The 12,388-nt window shown below is 36.2% G+C and overlaps 1 protein-coding gene across 11 annotated transcripts in view; it reads right to left on the bottom strand.

Annotated features, from left to right (window-relative positions):
- Positions 1-1,823: 1,823 nt before the first annotated feature.
- Positions 1,824-12,388, bottom strand: part of ldlrad4a (low density lipoprotein receptor class A domain containing 4a) — a 241,127-nt gene continuing 230,562 nt past the window's right edge. For all 11 annotated transcript variants that reach the window (XM_043687710.1, XM_043687708.1, XM_043687712.1 and 8 more), the window contains 2 exons: positions 10,293-10,346; positions 1,824-7,612 (listed from right to left, as the gene is read on the bottom strand). In XM_043687710.1, coding sequence (XP_043543645.1) covers positions 7,073-7,612; positions 10,293-10,346 — 594 coding nt within the window. In that variant the 3' untranslated portion in view covers positions 1,824-7,072. The remainder of the gene's footprint in view (positions 7,613-10,292; positions 10,347-12,388) is intronic.

Genomic DNA, 12,388 nt, shown 5'->3' with positions numbered 1-12,388 from the left:
CCTGCCTCTATTCCTGATGAAGGGCTTTGGCCCGAAACGTCGATTTTCTTGCTCCTTGGATGCTGCCTGACCTGCTGTGCTTTTCCAGCCCCACTCTAATCTAGACTGTGGTTTCCAGCATCTGCAGTCCTTGTTTTTACCTATACCTCTTTTACAATACTATGCTCACTGTTCTTGATTAATCCCTGCCCCTCCAACTGCAGATAAGTTCTGTCCCTCAGCATTGCTTCCAACAGATTCTCTACAACCAAAGTTAGACTGACAGCCTATAGTTTTTTATCCTTGCTCTCTTCTTGAATAATACATTGTTTGTCCTCCAAACTCTTCTGGCCACATAGAAACTGGAACTTTTTTGCAAGTTCCCCTGCTATTTTCTCCTTTGCCTCACACAACAATAGTTCTTCTCTCCTTAGAGATTTATCTACTTTTAAGACTGCCAAAGCATTCTCTATGTAAATTTTTTGAATTGTATCGTATATTTCTCTAATTTCTGTACCCATATCATCCCAATCATTAGTGAATACCAACTCAAGGGATGTTTTGAGTCCTTGTTATCTGCCATAAGCCTTTCTTTTGCTCGTAATCCAAATGCTGCATATCCCTTGATATCCAGCGATCATAGGATTTGATGATCCCATCCTTTTTCTTTATTGGAACATGCTGGCCCTGTACTCTTGATAGTTCCTTCTTGAATGCATCTCTCTGTTCTCAGACATCTTTACCTGAAAGTATCTGCTCCCAGTTCACTCTGGCCAAATCATTATCTGAACTTATTAAAATTAACCTTCCCCAGCCAGTTGAGAGCTTTGATTTCGGGTCCACCTCTTCATCTTTTCCATAATCTTGAGTAACAATCATAACAGACTTATTATTGCTATCTTCAAAATGTCTCCTCATCCCCAATGATGTTTCAATCATTTGCCTTGCCACATTACCTACAATTAAGTCCAGGACCACCCCAATTCTTTATGCCCTTCTACATACTGGTTTAAAAAGGCTCTTCTGGATGTATTTTAAGAATTTTTGCTTCTTCTTAACTTTTCGCACTATGACTGCCACAGTTAATGTTGGAGAAATTGAAATCACGCCCTATTACTTTTACACTTCCCTGAAATTTGTCTACATAGCTACTCTTCCATTTCTCTCAGACTGTTAGGGGGCCTGTGGTACATTCCCAGCAATGCAACTGCTCCTTTTTAGTTTATAAGTTCCTATACTAGATTTTACTGCTGATGATCTTAAACAGTCAAGTTGAAGGCTGAGCTGTTTTTGGAAGCTGAAGGCATACTGCTGGAGTACAGGGACTTTGAATTTTTCTTGTCCCGCCTTACCTGGGGAAAGTCAAAATATCAACTCAATTCTCCATCACTTGAAAGCTAAAGAAAATGATAAATGTTGTGGAAGAAATGTTCACGTTTGGAACAACAGTCACTGCTCTATCACTCTTTTTACAATTTGATTCAACTATTTCTCCACAGATGCTGCTAGACCAACTGAGGTTCTCCAGCATTTTCTGTGTTTATTCTAGCACGGACTGGTTGGGCTCAATGACCTGTTTGTGGTAGGTCAATATTACAAAACAGAAGTCCTCTTAAACATAAATAAGTTAGAACTATTAAAGCTACTATATAAATACAAGTTGTTGCTAGAATAAGTAATAAAATGTTCCAAAACACATTATTGGCATCCTTCTTATAAAACAAATCCTCAGCAAGATTATATTAAAGGTAAAGAATTAATAATTGAGCTTAGTTTTAAACAACACTCAAGCAGAAGCATTTTTATTTGAAAACATATTTTAAAAATGCAAAGGAAGCATCCAATTTCTATTTCAGGATTTGTTTAATTATTTTGCTATGGTCTGACCACAGCCAATTACAAGCATAAAATATATTTGACTACAACAGCACATAGCAACATCTTCTGTAAAGTATTGCAATAACCAGACCTTGGGTCTATAAACTATGACATCACCATTGCTTAATTAGAGGCAAATACACAAGTTTCATTTTTTTGTAGATAACTGTTATGGAAAATGCAAATACTGTTTAAAAAACCATAAAAGCAAATTTTGCCATATGTCACACTAATTTCTAATAATTTTATAAAGTTACATTGTACAGTTAACACTTCTGCCAGAATCAACTGTGATAACAGAACTCTAAATGCAAGGAACATTCAACTGTTTGATATTGCTGTACATAATTTGGTTTGGTAACAAAGTATAAATGCATTTATGCTTTGAAAGCTACAGCAAAATGTTCTGTAGCTGATAAAAAAAGACATGAAGGCTGTCAAAGACTAACAGCTAGAAAGTTTGTATTTGTAGGTTCTGATCTGTGCAGTACTGCTATGTCAAAAAAAGTCTTCAATGAAATGTACTTATCTACAAGGAGTGATAAAGGTAAATTGCAAACAGATTTGAGAGAACTATCTGTATTTGTAGTTCATTATTATACCTGATAAGCTAAGTATTTGATATGATTTTATTCATATAATTATTAACAGAATTTGCAAGGATTCTAGTATAAATTATAATAAATTGCTTTATTGCAGCAATAAAAATTCCTATTTTAATGTTAAATCGAATGTGCTTCTACTACTATTTTGTTTCAAATGTAAATGGCAGAGTTGTAAATTGCAAACATTTCTTACCCTTTCCCTCCTTTTGATAGGTCAATGTTGTTGGTCAAGTAGAGATTGGAAAGAGTCATAATTTATTCCCCTAGTTCAATCATGTAGATTGGGCAATTTTGTATACCAGATGTTAGCAAAATCTGAATGCCAATTATTCACAACTCTAAATTCACAATTATGATTACATTAATGTCAGCTGTGACTCAAATGACAATATCATTTTGGAAGCTGTTATTGTTGCTATGCTTTACAGCTGTGAAGTATTTGATCACCATCTTGTCTAAATGTGTTATGGGGCATACTAAACTTTGGCTCCCACCCCTGTCTTTTGGCAGCTCCATTCTATTATTCAGCAACTGAATCACAATAAAGTTATCATACATTTTTCCCAAATAAAATAAAAGTATGGAGGACCTTTATGATAATGTTAAAGTTGTTTTGAGAATTATCTTTTTTTAATTGTTATCTATATATTTAAATAGTTTAGACAAGTTACATTTTTTCCTGGATATTTTTACGTTTAAAATAGTCTGTAGATTCTTTCCTAAACTACATAATCAACTTTTCAATGTTTTTTTTTAAAGTTTATAAATCTAAGTCAATCTTCGTTTAAACTAATACTGGTCCAAGTAAGTGACAACTGAATGACAGGCAATATAAATTGTGAATATTCTGCTGCAATTTTAATGGTGACTGACTAAATCTTCATCACCGTAAAGTTAATTTATAATTGAGAATTCTGTTACATACAAACAAACTGACTACCTCCTCAACTACGGAGGAAAGCCCAGTAATTTCACCTTCTAATTTCAGCATTGTAGGATAATATTTATTAGGAAAATAAAGTACATAGTTTTTTTTCTTTATGTATCACTCTGCAAACTTTGTTTACGAAAGGACAAAACACTTGGTAGGCATTCATAAATTCTATGCCAGTGTGTTAAAATTTTTCAATTGTACATTTATCATACATTATTAACAATGTTTTCTACCCATTGGGCAGGATATGTGCATAATATATTCAAGTTATATACAGCACCTTACAAGTAAACATAAGAGACAGACAACAAAAGAAGCACCATATTTAAGTGAGGCACAACAAAGGTGGGAGCTCAGAGTGCAAGGGGATTCCTATATCTGCCCAAACCTGAAAATGAGGCACCTTATCTGCTCACATACTAATAACATGCAAGCCTCTTCAAAAATATATATAGATCAATTTCTACCACAGCTTACAGAACAAGCTAACATAGTAAGCATAAATAGGTTCCTTCACACACTAAGTGTCTTATGACATACCATTGACTATTATAAGCTGACCTACAAATTATTTAAAGCAATAGCAGCATTCGAAGCAGCAGCAACACCAGCAAATAACTGGCTGTCTTCGGAAATCATATACCTTAAACACAACAAAAAGGAAAGTTTCAGAAACAAATTACAATAATGACTAATATTTGTTTACCTTTAATTCAAGAGTACAAGATACTGCAATGCATGAATAAAGGTCATTTATGAAAAAAAATCTTTAAAAATAGTAGAAGTGCAATATTGCCTGGTGTTGAAAAAATACATCTGCAAAAGTGAAGATCCATTCAGTGTTAAGTATTTATTTTGTTCGAGCATGTTTAAAAACATATATCTTCTTTGAGGAGCAGTTCCTTGCCATTCCTCTTGCCATTCCCAGTTTGAGGTTATTTGTTATGAGAGAAGGCTAAAGTAGAAGGCAAGATTCTAAGAAGATCCTTCATAGCCCTTGAAAAAACAGACCTAAAGCTAATCTGAACATTATAAAAATTAGTCTGTCAGCTTCTTTTAATACGTGTGACTGGTGAATTATATATGTTCACATTAGTCTATGAAGAAGGTGGTCTTTGAAGATACATTTTTAACCAATAGTATCCGTGGCATGAATATTAAAAAGGACATAAAACAGAAATCATGGAACAGTGGACAAATTGGTTGGATACCTTGCTGCTCATTTCTAAGCATTTATGATTCAAATCTACAGCAGTTATGACTAACAAATTAAATATTCTTTCATTGAAGAATCATCCTAACATTTAGGTTGCCTGTACTTCTTGCTTGTTACTAAGAAAGAGAATTTGCTGATAAAGTGAGAAATTGGATAAACAATGACAACAATACGTCAAAATGTATGCTTAGCCCATTTACTGTGCAATGTGCATCATTGGTACTGACATATTTGAATCTACCAAAGGCTTGTTTCAAAACATGAGTGTGTAATTTGTGGGACAAATCTAAATCTTCAATTTCCATGTTACACTTCCTGTATGAGAGCAAAAGGACGAGGGTGTGGTATCAGAAAAGGGAAGATAAACATTTTATAATCATGCATTACAAACAAGAAAATAACTTTGCTACTTGTGGGTTACCATCTAAGATGGCCATATCATATAACTGAAAACATGACAGCTGCTGTATAAACGTATATGTCAAATAAGTTATCATAAAGGAACAAAATGAGTTGTTTTTCGTCTTTTGAATCTATTTCTGTCCATGCCCACTTTTAATAGCAAGAATGAAACATGGAAAATACTGAAGTATTATTAGTCAAACAGTGCTAACTTTTATCAGTACGCAGCCAAAGATTACTACCTTTCCACTGCAGTGACATATATCAGGTGTATCTGAGCCCACAAAAGTGGGAAATATATAAGCATTAGTTGCTGAATATATATTCAACTACTGGACATTATATCTTGGTACTCAGTTACACAACTGTTTTTCAATAAAAAAGAACAGCCTCAACGATGTTTTTATTTCATAAAATTTCATTCTATGTTTTCCATAAGCTGGAAAAGTGCACAAAGGTGAAAAAAAGCAAGAGGTGAAAAATAATGGGAAATTTGGTAAATCACATCTACTTTGCATTTTTAACTGAGGTCAAAGGAAAAATTTACAAAAATTCAATACAGTTTCAAGTTTTCAGTTTACGGGTCATTTCAGAAAGTAGTTTGGAAATGCAAGGAATTAAACACAGTTTAACATGCTGTAATGAGGAATGCAGTCAGCACAGACTGTATTTGCCACTCCTGGACACCCTCAGCGCCTGGATGTGTGTCCCTGACAATATTTTGTTCTAACTGCTACAGAGACACATTGAAACAATGGATGAACAAATTAAAATCAGCATAATCATGGCATGGCTTTTGCTTTTTTTGAAATATTTTGCACATGCTGAACCCCAGTTTGGACCAAAAGTATCGGGTATATGTTTGAAACTTTGCAAAAGCAACAGGCTGTATAATTTGTTTAGAAATATTTCTCTACGTTGTGAGCATTTTCAGTGAAATAGACTCATCAATAGATTCATTTGTAAATGTAATGTGAACCATAAAGTCACTGCATTTCATGATTGTGCTAGAACTAATCTATTATCTTTTTTTAATGAATTTGACCATAAGCTTTCAAGTTTAAGCATTCAAGTTTGTTTTCTACAGACTGAACGTATAACACACTGAACAGTTATTGAACAGTTTTAACATTTGCAAATGTAATTTGAGAGTACTTAAATGAAGACCTTATTGTGGTACCTTATAACATCCAATTTACATAACACATTTTCATTAATTTCAGTAAGACTAATGTTAAGGATGTGCAAATATGCTGTAATCTTTGAGCAGTTGAAATTATGCATCACTCTATATATTTTAAACAGCTACAAATTTGGAGCTTAAACCACCTTCCATCTTGTGAACTTCCAAGATTTAAATTCTCATCATATTGTTCCTAATAGTTATTGCAATGACAGTTAACAGTTTGTGTCCCTGTATTTTCCACTTTCTGTGTAAATAGGCATTAGGGTGCAACCAGAAATCTCTTTTCACAAACAACCTCCATGCATTGAAAACACTAACTAAATCACCTGCATCCTTAGAAAATCTCTTATTTTCACATATGTGGAACTAAGTAAAGACAGTTTTAAGTTTTCCACTAAAGCAATTCCCCTTTTTCAAACAAGAAAATAGTGCAACATTTAATTTTTTCACAAACAAGTTAATTCATTGCATTTTTTTCTTCCACTCTATTGTCTTGGCACTCAAAAGGAATTTAAGTTTTTTCTGTTTGAAAATATCACAAAACTGGCCAAAAAGGTATAGTTATCATTAAACACCTTATGCATCCATCTCAGGCAATTCAGTTACTACAAAAAATATCTATAAGCTAACATCAGAAATTCTATGTTAAGAATTTTTAAAATGAAATAATCCAGATACAAAAACTGTTTGCCAAAAGCTGCTAGTTTGCCAAAGTGGAAGTTATATACTGTTAGAATCATTATATCATGCACTCCTCAAAGAAAGTTAACAACTTTGTTTGGTTTTACTAAATTGTAACAATTCCCACTGAATAACAGTGTGTCACAGGAGTGCAACTCAATGGTGCCACACCTGTTTAAGTTCACAGATAGTTAAACAATTTTTCCTGCATTCAAGTCCTTCCCTCTAAGTGGGACAATTGTACTGTCTTCACTATCCTGCTGAAAATGGTGTTCACTGTCCCTGTGTGTTGAAGGAGGCACATTGTGCTGGTGATGGAAAAATGCTGACCCTGGGTAATGACCCATGACCTCACTGTAAGTGGGTGGTGGTCCTTCCATCCTTCCATTGCTGCTATAATTTGTTGCACTTATGCCTGAATTGTTGCTTGGTGGGCGTGGTCCTCCACTATACATAGAGACATTGATCAAGTCGCTATCAAATATGGTTCTGTTAGGTGGAGCCCTGACAGACTCACGATTGAGTTCCAATTGTTGTTCAGGATCTCGAAGTTGCAATGCACAAAGCCTCTGATATGGAGGAGGTTCCTCTCCATCTGACAGTGAAATAGTAGGAGGAAGATCAATCTCATGTTGCATGTAGGGGTACATGGGTTGAAAGCGGCTACAGCGTTCCCTCTGCATGAATGATGGGGCTGTAAATCTGTCCCTTGATCTTGGAGTAGACATCAGCTGAAAGCAAACAAGAAACATCTAAAATTGTATTTGGACTGAGATAATAGCATGATTCTTATATAAAATTTAATACACTAATAACTTGCTAGTCAAACTGAAATCAGGTTTAGATTACTCTTAATATTCTCACCAGGTGTAGCTGGTGCAAAGTCAATTCAAAGACTGCAAAGTCAGTCCAGAAAGCAAAAGCAAGTACTGTCTAATATCAAAATCTAGTAACCTGAGAGCAGCAGCCATTAAACAGATCTGGCTTAAACAGATGTCAATCTAAGATCGGTATCTGCAGTATTACAGCACCATAAGATAAAGGTGATCCTACAGTAAAAGGCAAGGGCATTAGATTAGATTACTTACAGTGTGGAAACAGGCTCTTCGGCCCAACAAGTCCACACCCACCCACCGAAGCACAACCCACCCTACATTTACCCCTTCACCTAACACTACGCCAATTCACCTGACCTGCACATCTTTGGACTGTGGGAGGAAACCGGAGCTCCCGGAGGAAACCCACACAGACACGGGGAGAATGTGCAAACTCCACACAGTCAGTTGCCCGAGGCGGGAATTGAACCCAGGTCTCTGGCGCTGTGAGGCAGCAGTGCTAACCACTGTGCCACCGTGCCACCCACACCTTTAAAGGCATCTTTATGAAATTCAAGTTTAAAGGCATTAGGATTAAGTAAAATAAACTACCTGTTAAGTACTTTAAAAACTAAAAGCTGGGAAACAGTGAACACCTTTAAAACTCTACTAAATTTAAAAAATGTAAATACTTGTCCATAAAAGATAAATGTGAGGTAAACAAGAATTGGTGTGAGTTTATCTCCAACAGAGTGTTTTACCTGAAGTGGCATTGTTCAGTTATGGCATACCATAATATTTGAAACTAAGCGCGAATATTGTGGTATTGAAAAATTCACAGGCATTTATTATCACTAACAATTTTTAAAATCTTAAAATTCTCAGGTACGTAAGTATTTGGGCTATTATTAAACTATTAGATTACAACAGAAGCATGTTTCCAGGAGAGTGACATGCATCAAGTGATCTTAAACAAGATGGATTATGAGACTTTATACCCTCCAGTAACAAGCTATATAGAATGATTATATAATGAGCAGTCTCTTAAAGGCACATTGACCTACGACCATAACATTGACCATAAGGCAACAAGCAATTCCCCAAATTAATACAAAAATAGGAATGGAAATGAGGAGGAAAAAGCAATCTAAGCAACTTCAATAGAAACAAAAAGTACAATGGGAAACATTGGAAAATCTAAATACTAGAATAAAAAGGTAATTTGGAGGAAGTTAAAATTCTAAAAAATGAAAGTGGTGGTGAAAATAAAGTTTTGAAATATTAATTAAATAGCCCCACATTCACTAAAGAGCATATCAGCTTCCTTTCTGAACAGCAGAATATTTGAGGAAGTTGATAATGCTTTCGCAGAAATAATTGATAAACTAAAGAGTTTGGAATGAACTAACCCCTGCTCCATCTAGCTTTTCAAGAAATCATACAGCACAGAAGAGGCTTCTTGTCCCATGGCATCCGCATGAGTCAAAACTAAGCTCAGTCTACATTAATCCAACTTTCTAGCACTTGGTCCAATAATTTGGATGTTATGAGTGGCAATACTGTAATGGATGATAACTGGTAAGGGAAGGAAGGAAACCGAGTTTTATTTAAGTAGAGAAAGGCTACGGAAAACTACAATGCTGAGGACTTGGGAGTCATCATGCACAAATCTGAAAAAGCTAGGATACAAGTTCAGCAGGCAACAGGGAGGGAAAACAGAATTTTGTCCTTTACTTCAAAGGAATGGAGTATAAAAATACGAAAGTCTTGCTGAAAGTATACCAGGCACCAATCAGACCACAGCTGGAAAATAGTGAACAGGTTTGGGCCCCTTAACCAAGGAAAGATATACTAGCATTGAGGGCAATCCACTTGACTGATTGTGAATACGCAAGACTGTCTCATGAGGACAGGTTGAGGAGATTGAAATTACTTACTGAAGTTTAGAAAAATAAAAGCCACCTTTGTGAAACATACAAGTGGACTTGACAGATTAGATGTAGAAAGGTTGTTAATGTCAATGAATGACAAGAGCTGTGGTTAGCTTCTGTTTTGATAAAGATTGTTATTGCCTGGCACATGTCAAAACAAAGGGTTGCCCATTTTCTCTGGGGGAGTTGATCTGTGGAATTCTTTATCTCTCAGGATTGTTGAGGCTGAGTCATTGATTACATTCAAGGCTGAGATAAATAGATTTTTAATCAATCAGGGAATCAAGAATTATGGGGGGAAAGGCAAGAAAGTTACCTTGAGGATTATCAGATCAGCCATGATCTCATTGAATGGTGGAGCAGACTCAATGGACTGAATAGCCTGTTTCTGCTCCTACATCTTATGGTCTCCTCTTTGTGGGTTTGCGAGCATGCAAAACGGCAGGAGCCAATCCTTATTAGGCTTTGTGATGTCTTTTAAAATTCACTGTACAAACTAGCTTAGATTGGAGAACAAGCCTAGTATTACTGTTATGTATTTTGCATGATTCCATGAACACAATGTGGTTACTTTTCCACTTTTGATGGTTTATACATTTCATACTATATAATGAATGTTTCATAGTTTGAAAACAACTTTACATCATCATTTAATTGGAACGTACCTCTGAAGCACCATGATGAGATACTGTGCTATCTGTTGGGCATAGGCCCCCTTCCTATTTGAAAAGAAAACATATTATCAAATAAGTGGTACAATATTATACTTGATTATAACCATCCCCAAGCCAAAAGGGGGTTAAAATTTCTGCATTCATGGTTTAAAATTCACTGAATATACACTGACTGGCAGAAATCTGCACTTCAGGTGTCGGCATTGTATGTGGTTGTAATCAATACATTAAACTCTTACATTAAACAATTTGGGCCAGTACCAAGTGCAGTTAATAGTGTGACCAACATTGGTTATGTTTTATACCATTCTCTGTTGTTAGGGTTGTGTTTATTGCAATACCTCCTTGTTAAACCAATTAAAACCATAAATAACTCCTTGAACATCAGGATCACAGCAATGTAGTTGATTCTTAAATGAACTCTGAAATGGTTTAGCAAGCCAGTCAGTTATGTCAAACTGCTGAAAAGCTTAAAGGAAGAGAAGAAACTAGATAGACCACTAGTATTGGCCCAGGCACCAGAAATTAAAATGGCAAATTCAGCCCTCTTGACTGTACAAAAGTCCTCCTCACAAATATTTGAGGTTTATGCCAAAACTGGGAAAGCTGTCCCACAGATTGCCTGTATGGTATGTTTCCATGACATCATAAACACCATCCCTGGGTACCCAATTAGCAGGATAAACCAGAGGTGGCAGCACAATAGTATCCTATTCGGAAAGATTTGCCCTGGAAATGGCAAACATTGGCAAAGAAACCTGCTGATTACCACTGCCTTGGCTGATGATCAGTGCTTCTCCAAATTGAAGCATTGAGGGTGGAAAGGGCACATGATGCACTCCGGATGGATGACTTCAACGTCAATCATTAAGAATAGCTTAGCAGCACCACCACCAATTGAATTGGACCAGTCCTAAAGAGTATACCAGCCAGTTTGGGTTTGCAGCAGGTGATTGGGGAACCAACAAAGAGGAAAACTGACTTGACCTTGTCTTCATAACCTACCTATCACAGATGTGACAGTTCATGACAGTATTGGTAGGAGTGAATCACAGACTAGTCCAGTATTTACTGCTCATCCCTAATTGGATTCAAGAAAGTGATGGTGAGCTGCCTATTTGCCGACAGATGTAGGCACACATGTAATGCTGTTAGGTAGAGAGTTACAGGATTTTGACCCAGCAGCAGTAAGAGAACAGCAATATAGTTCCAAGTGAGGGGAACTTGCAGGTGCTGTGTTTACTGCCTTTGTTCTTCCTTGTGTGTGTCTGAATGTGTGTGTGTGAATGTGTGTGTGTGTGTGTGTGTGTTGGTTCTTGTTTGGAAGGTGATGTTGAGGAAGCTTGGGTGAGTTGTTGTTGCAAGTCTTACAGATGGCGTACAGTGCTGCCATCGCACATTATTAATGAATGGTGGATGAAGTGTCAATGAAACTTGCTGATTTGTCCTGGATAGTGTTGATCTACTTCTGTGCTTTTGGATTTATACCCACCAAGGTAAGTGGGGAGTATTTCATCACACTCTTGGTTTGTGGCTTGTAGATGGTAGACTTAGAGGAGAAAGTGAGGTCTGCAGATGCTGGAGATCAGAGATGGAAATGTGTTGCTGGAAAAAGGTCAGGCAGCATCTAGGGAACAGGAGAATCGACGTTTCGGGCATTAGCCCTTTTTCAGGAATCATCGACGTTTCGGGCATTAGCCCTTCTTCAGATGGTAGACTTAGGTGAGTTACTCATGACAGAAATAAGTTTTTCCTCTGTCTAATATATTAGGGTGCCTGCTCAAGAAATTCAATTTGGTGTATTAGACATGACCTACCCTTCACAAATCTATGTTGACTCTGTTTAATCAGCTCAAGTATCTCTAAGTGCTCACTCTGTCCTTAATTACAGATTCAAATAACTTTCCTACAACTTTTAGATTATTAACAGAGAACTAATAGCATTAACAAAATCAACATCCTGCAATACTGTCTCGTCAAAACAACATGGTTAATTGTAAGGCATGGAAATAAAATGCCAGACATTAAACGTAACAATTATCTGCAGAATCCCAGCCACAATGAGATTTGTAGCATTATGAAAAATT

Source organism: Chiloscyllium plagiosum, chromosome 4 (genome assembly GCF_004010195.1).
Source record: "Chiloscyllium plagiosum isolate BGI_BamShark_2017 chromosome 4, ASM401019v2, whole genome shotgun sequence".
Lineage (NCBI taxonomy): Eukaryota > Metazoa > Chordata > Chondrichthyes > Orectolobiformes > Hemiscylliidae > Chiloscyllium > Chiloscyllium plagiosum.
This window is presented reverse-complemented; position numbering and strand designations above follow the sequence as displayed.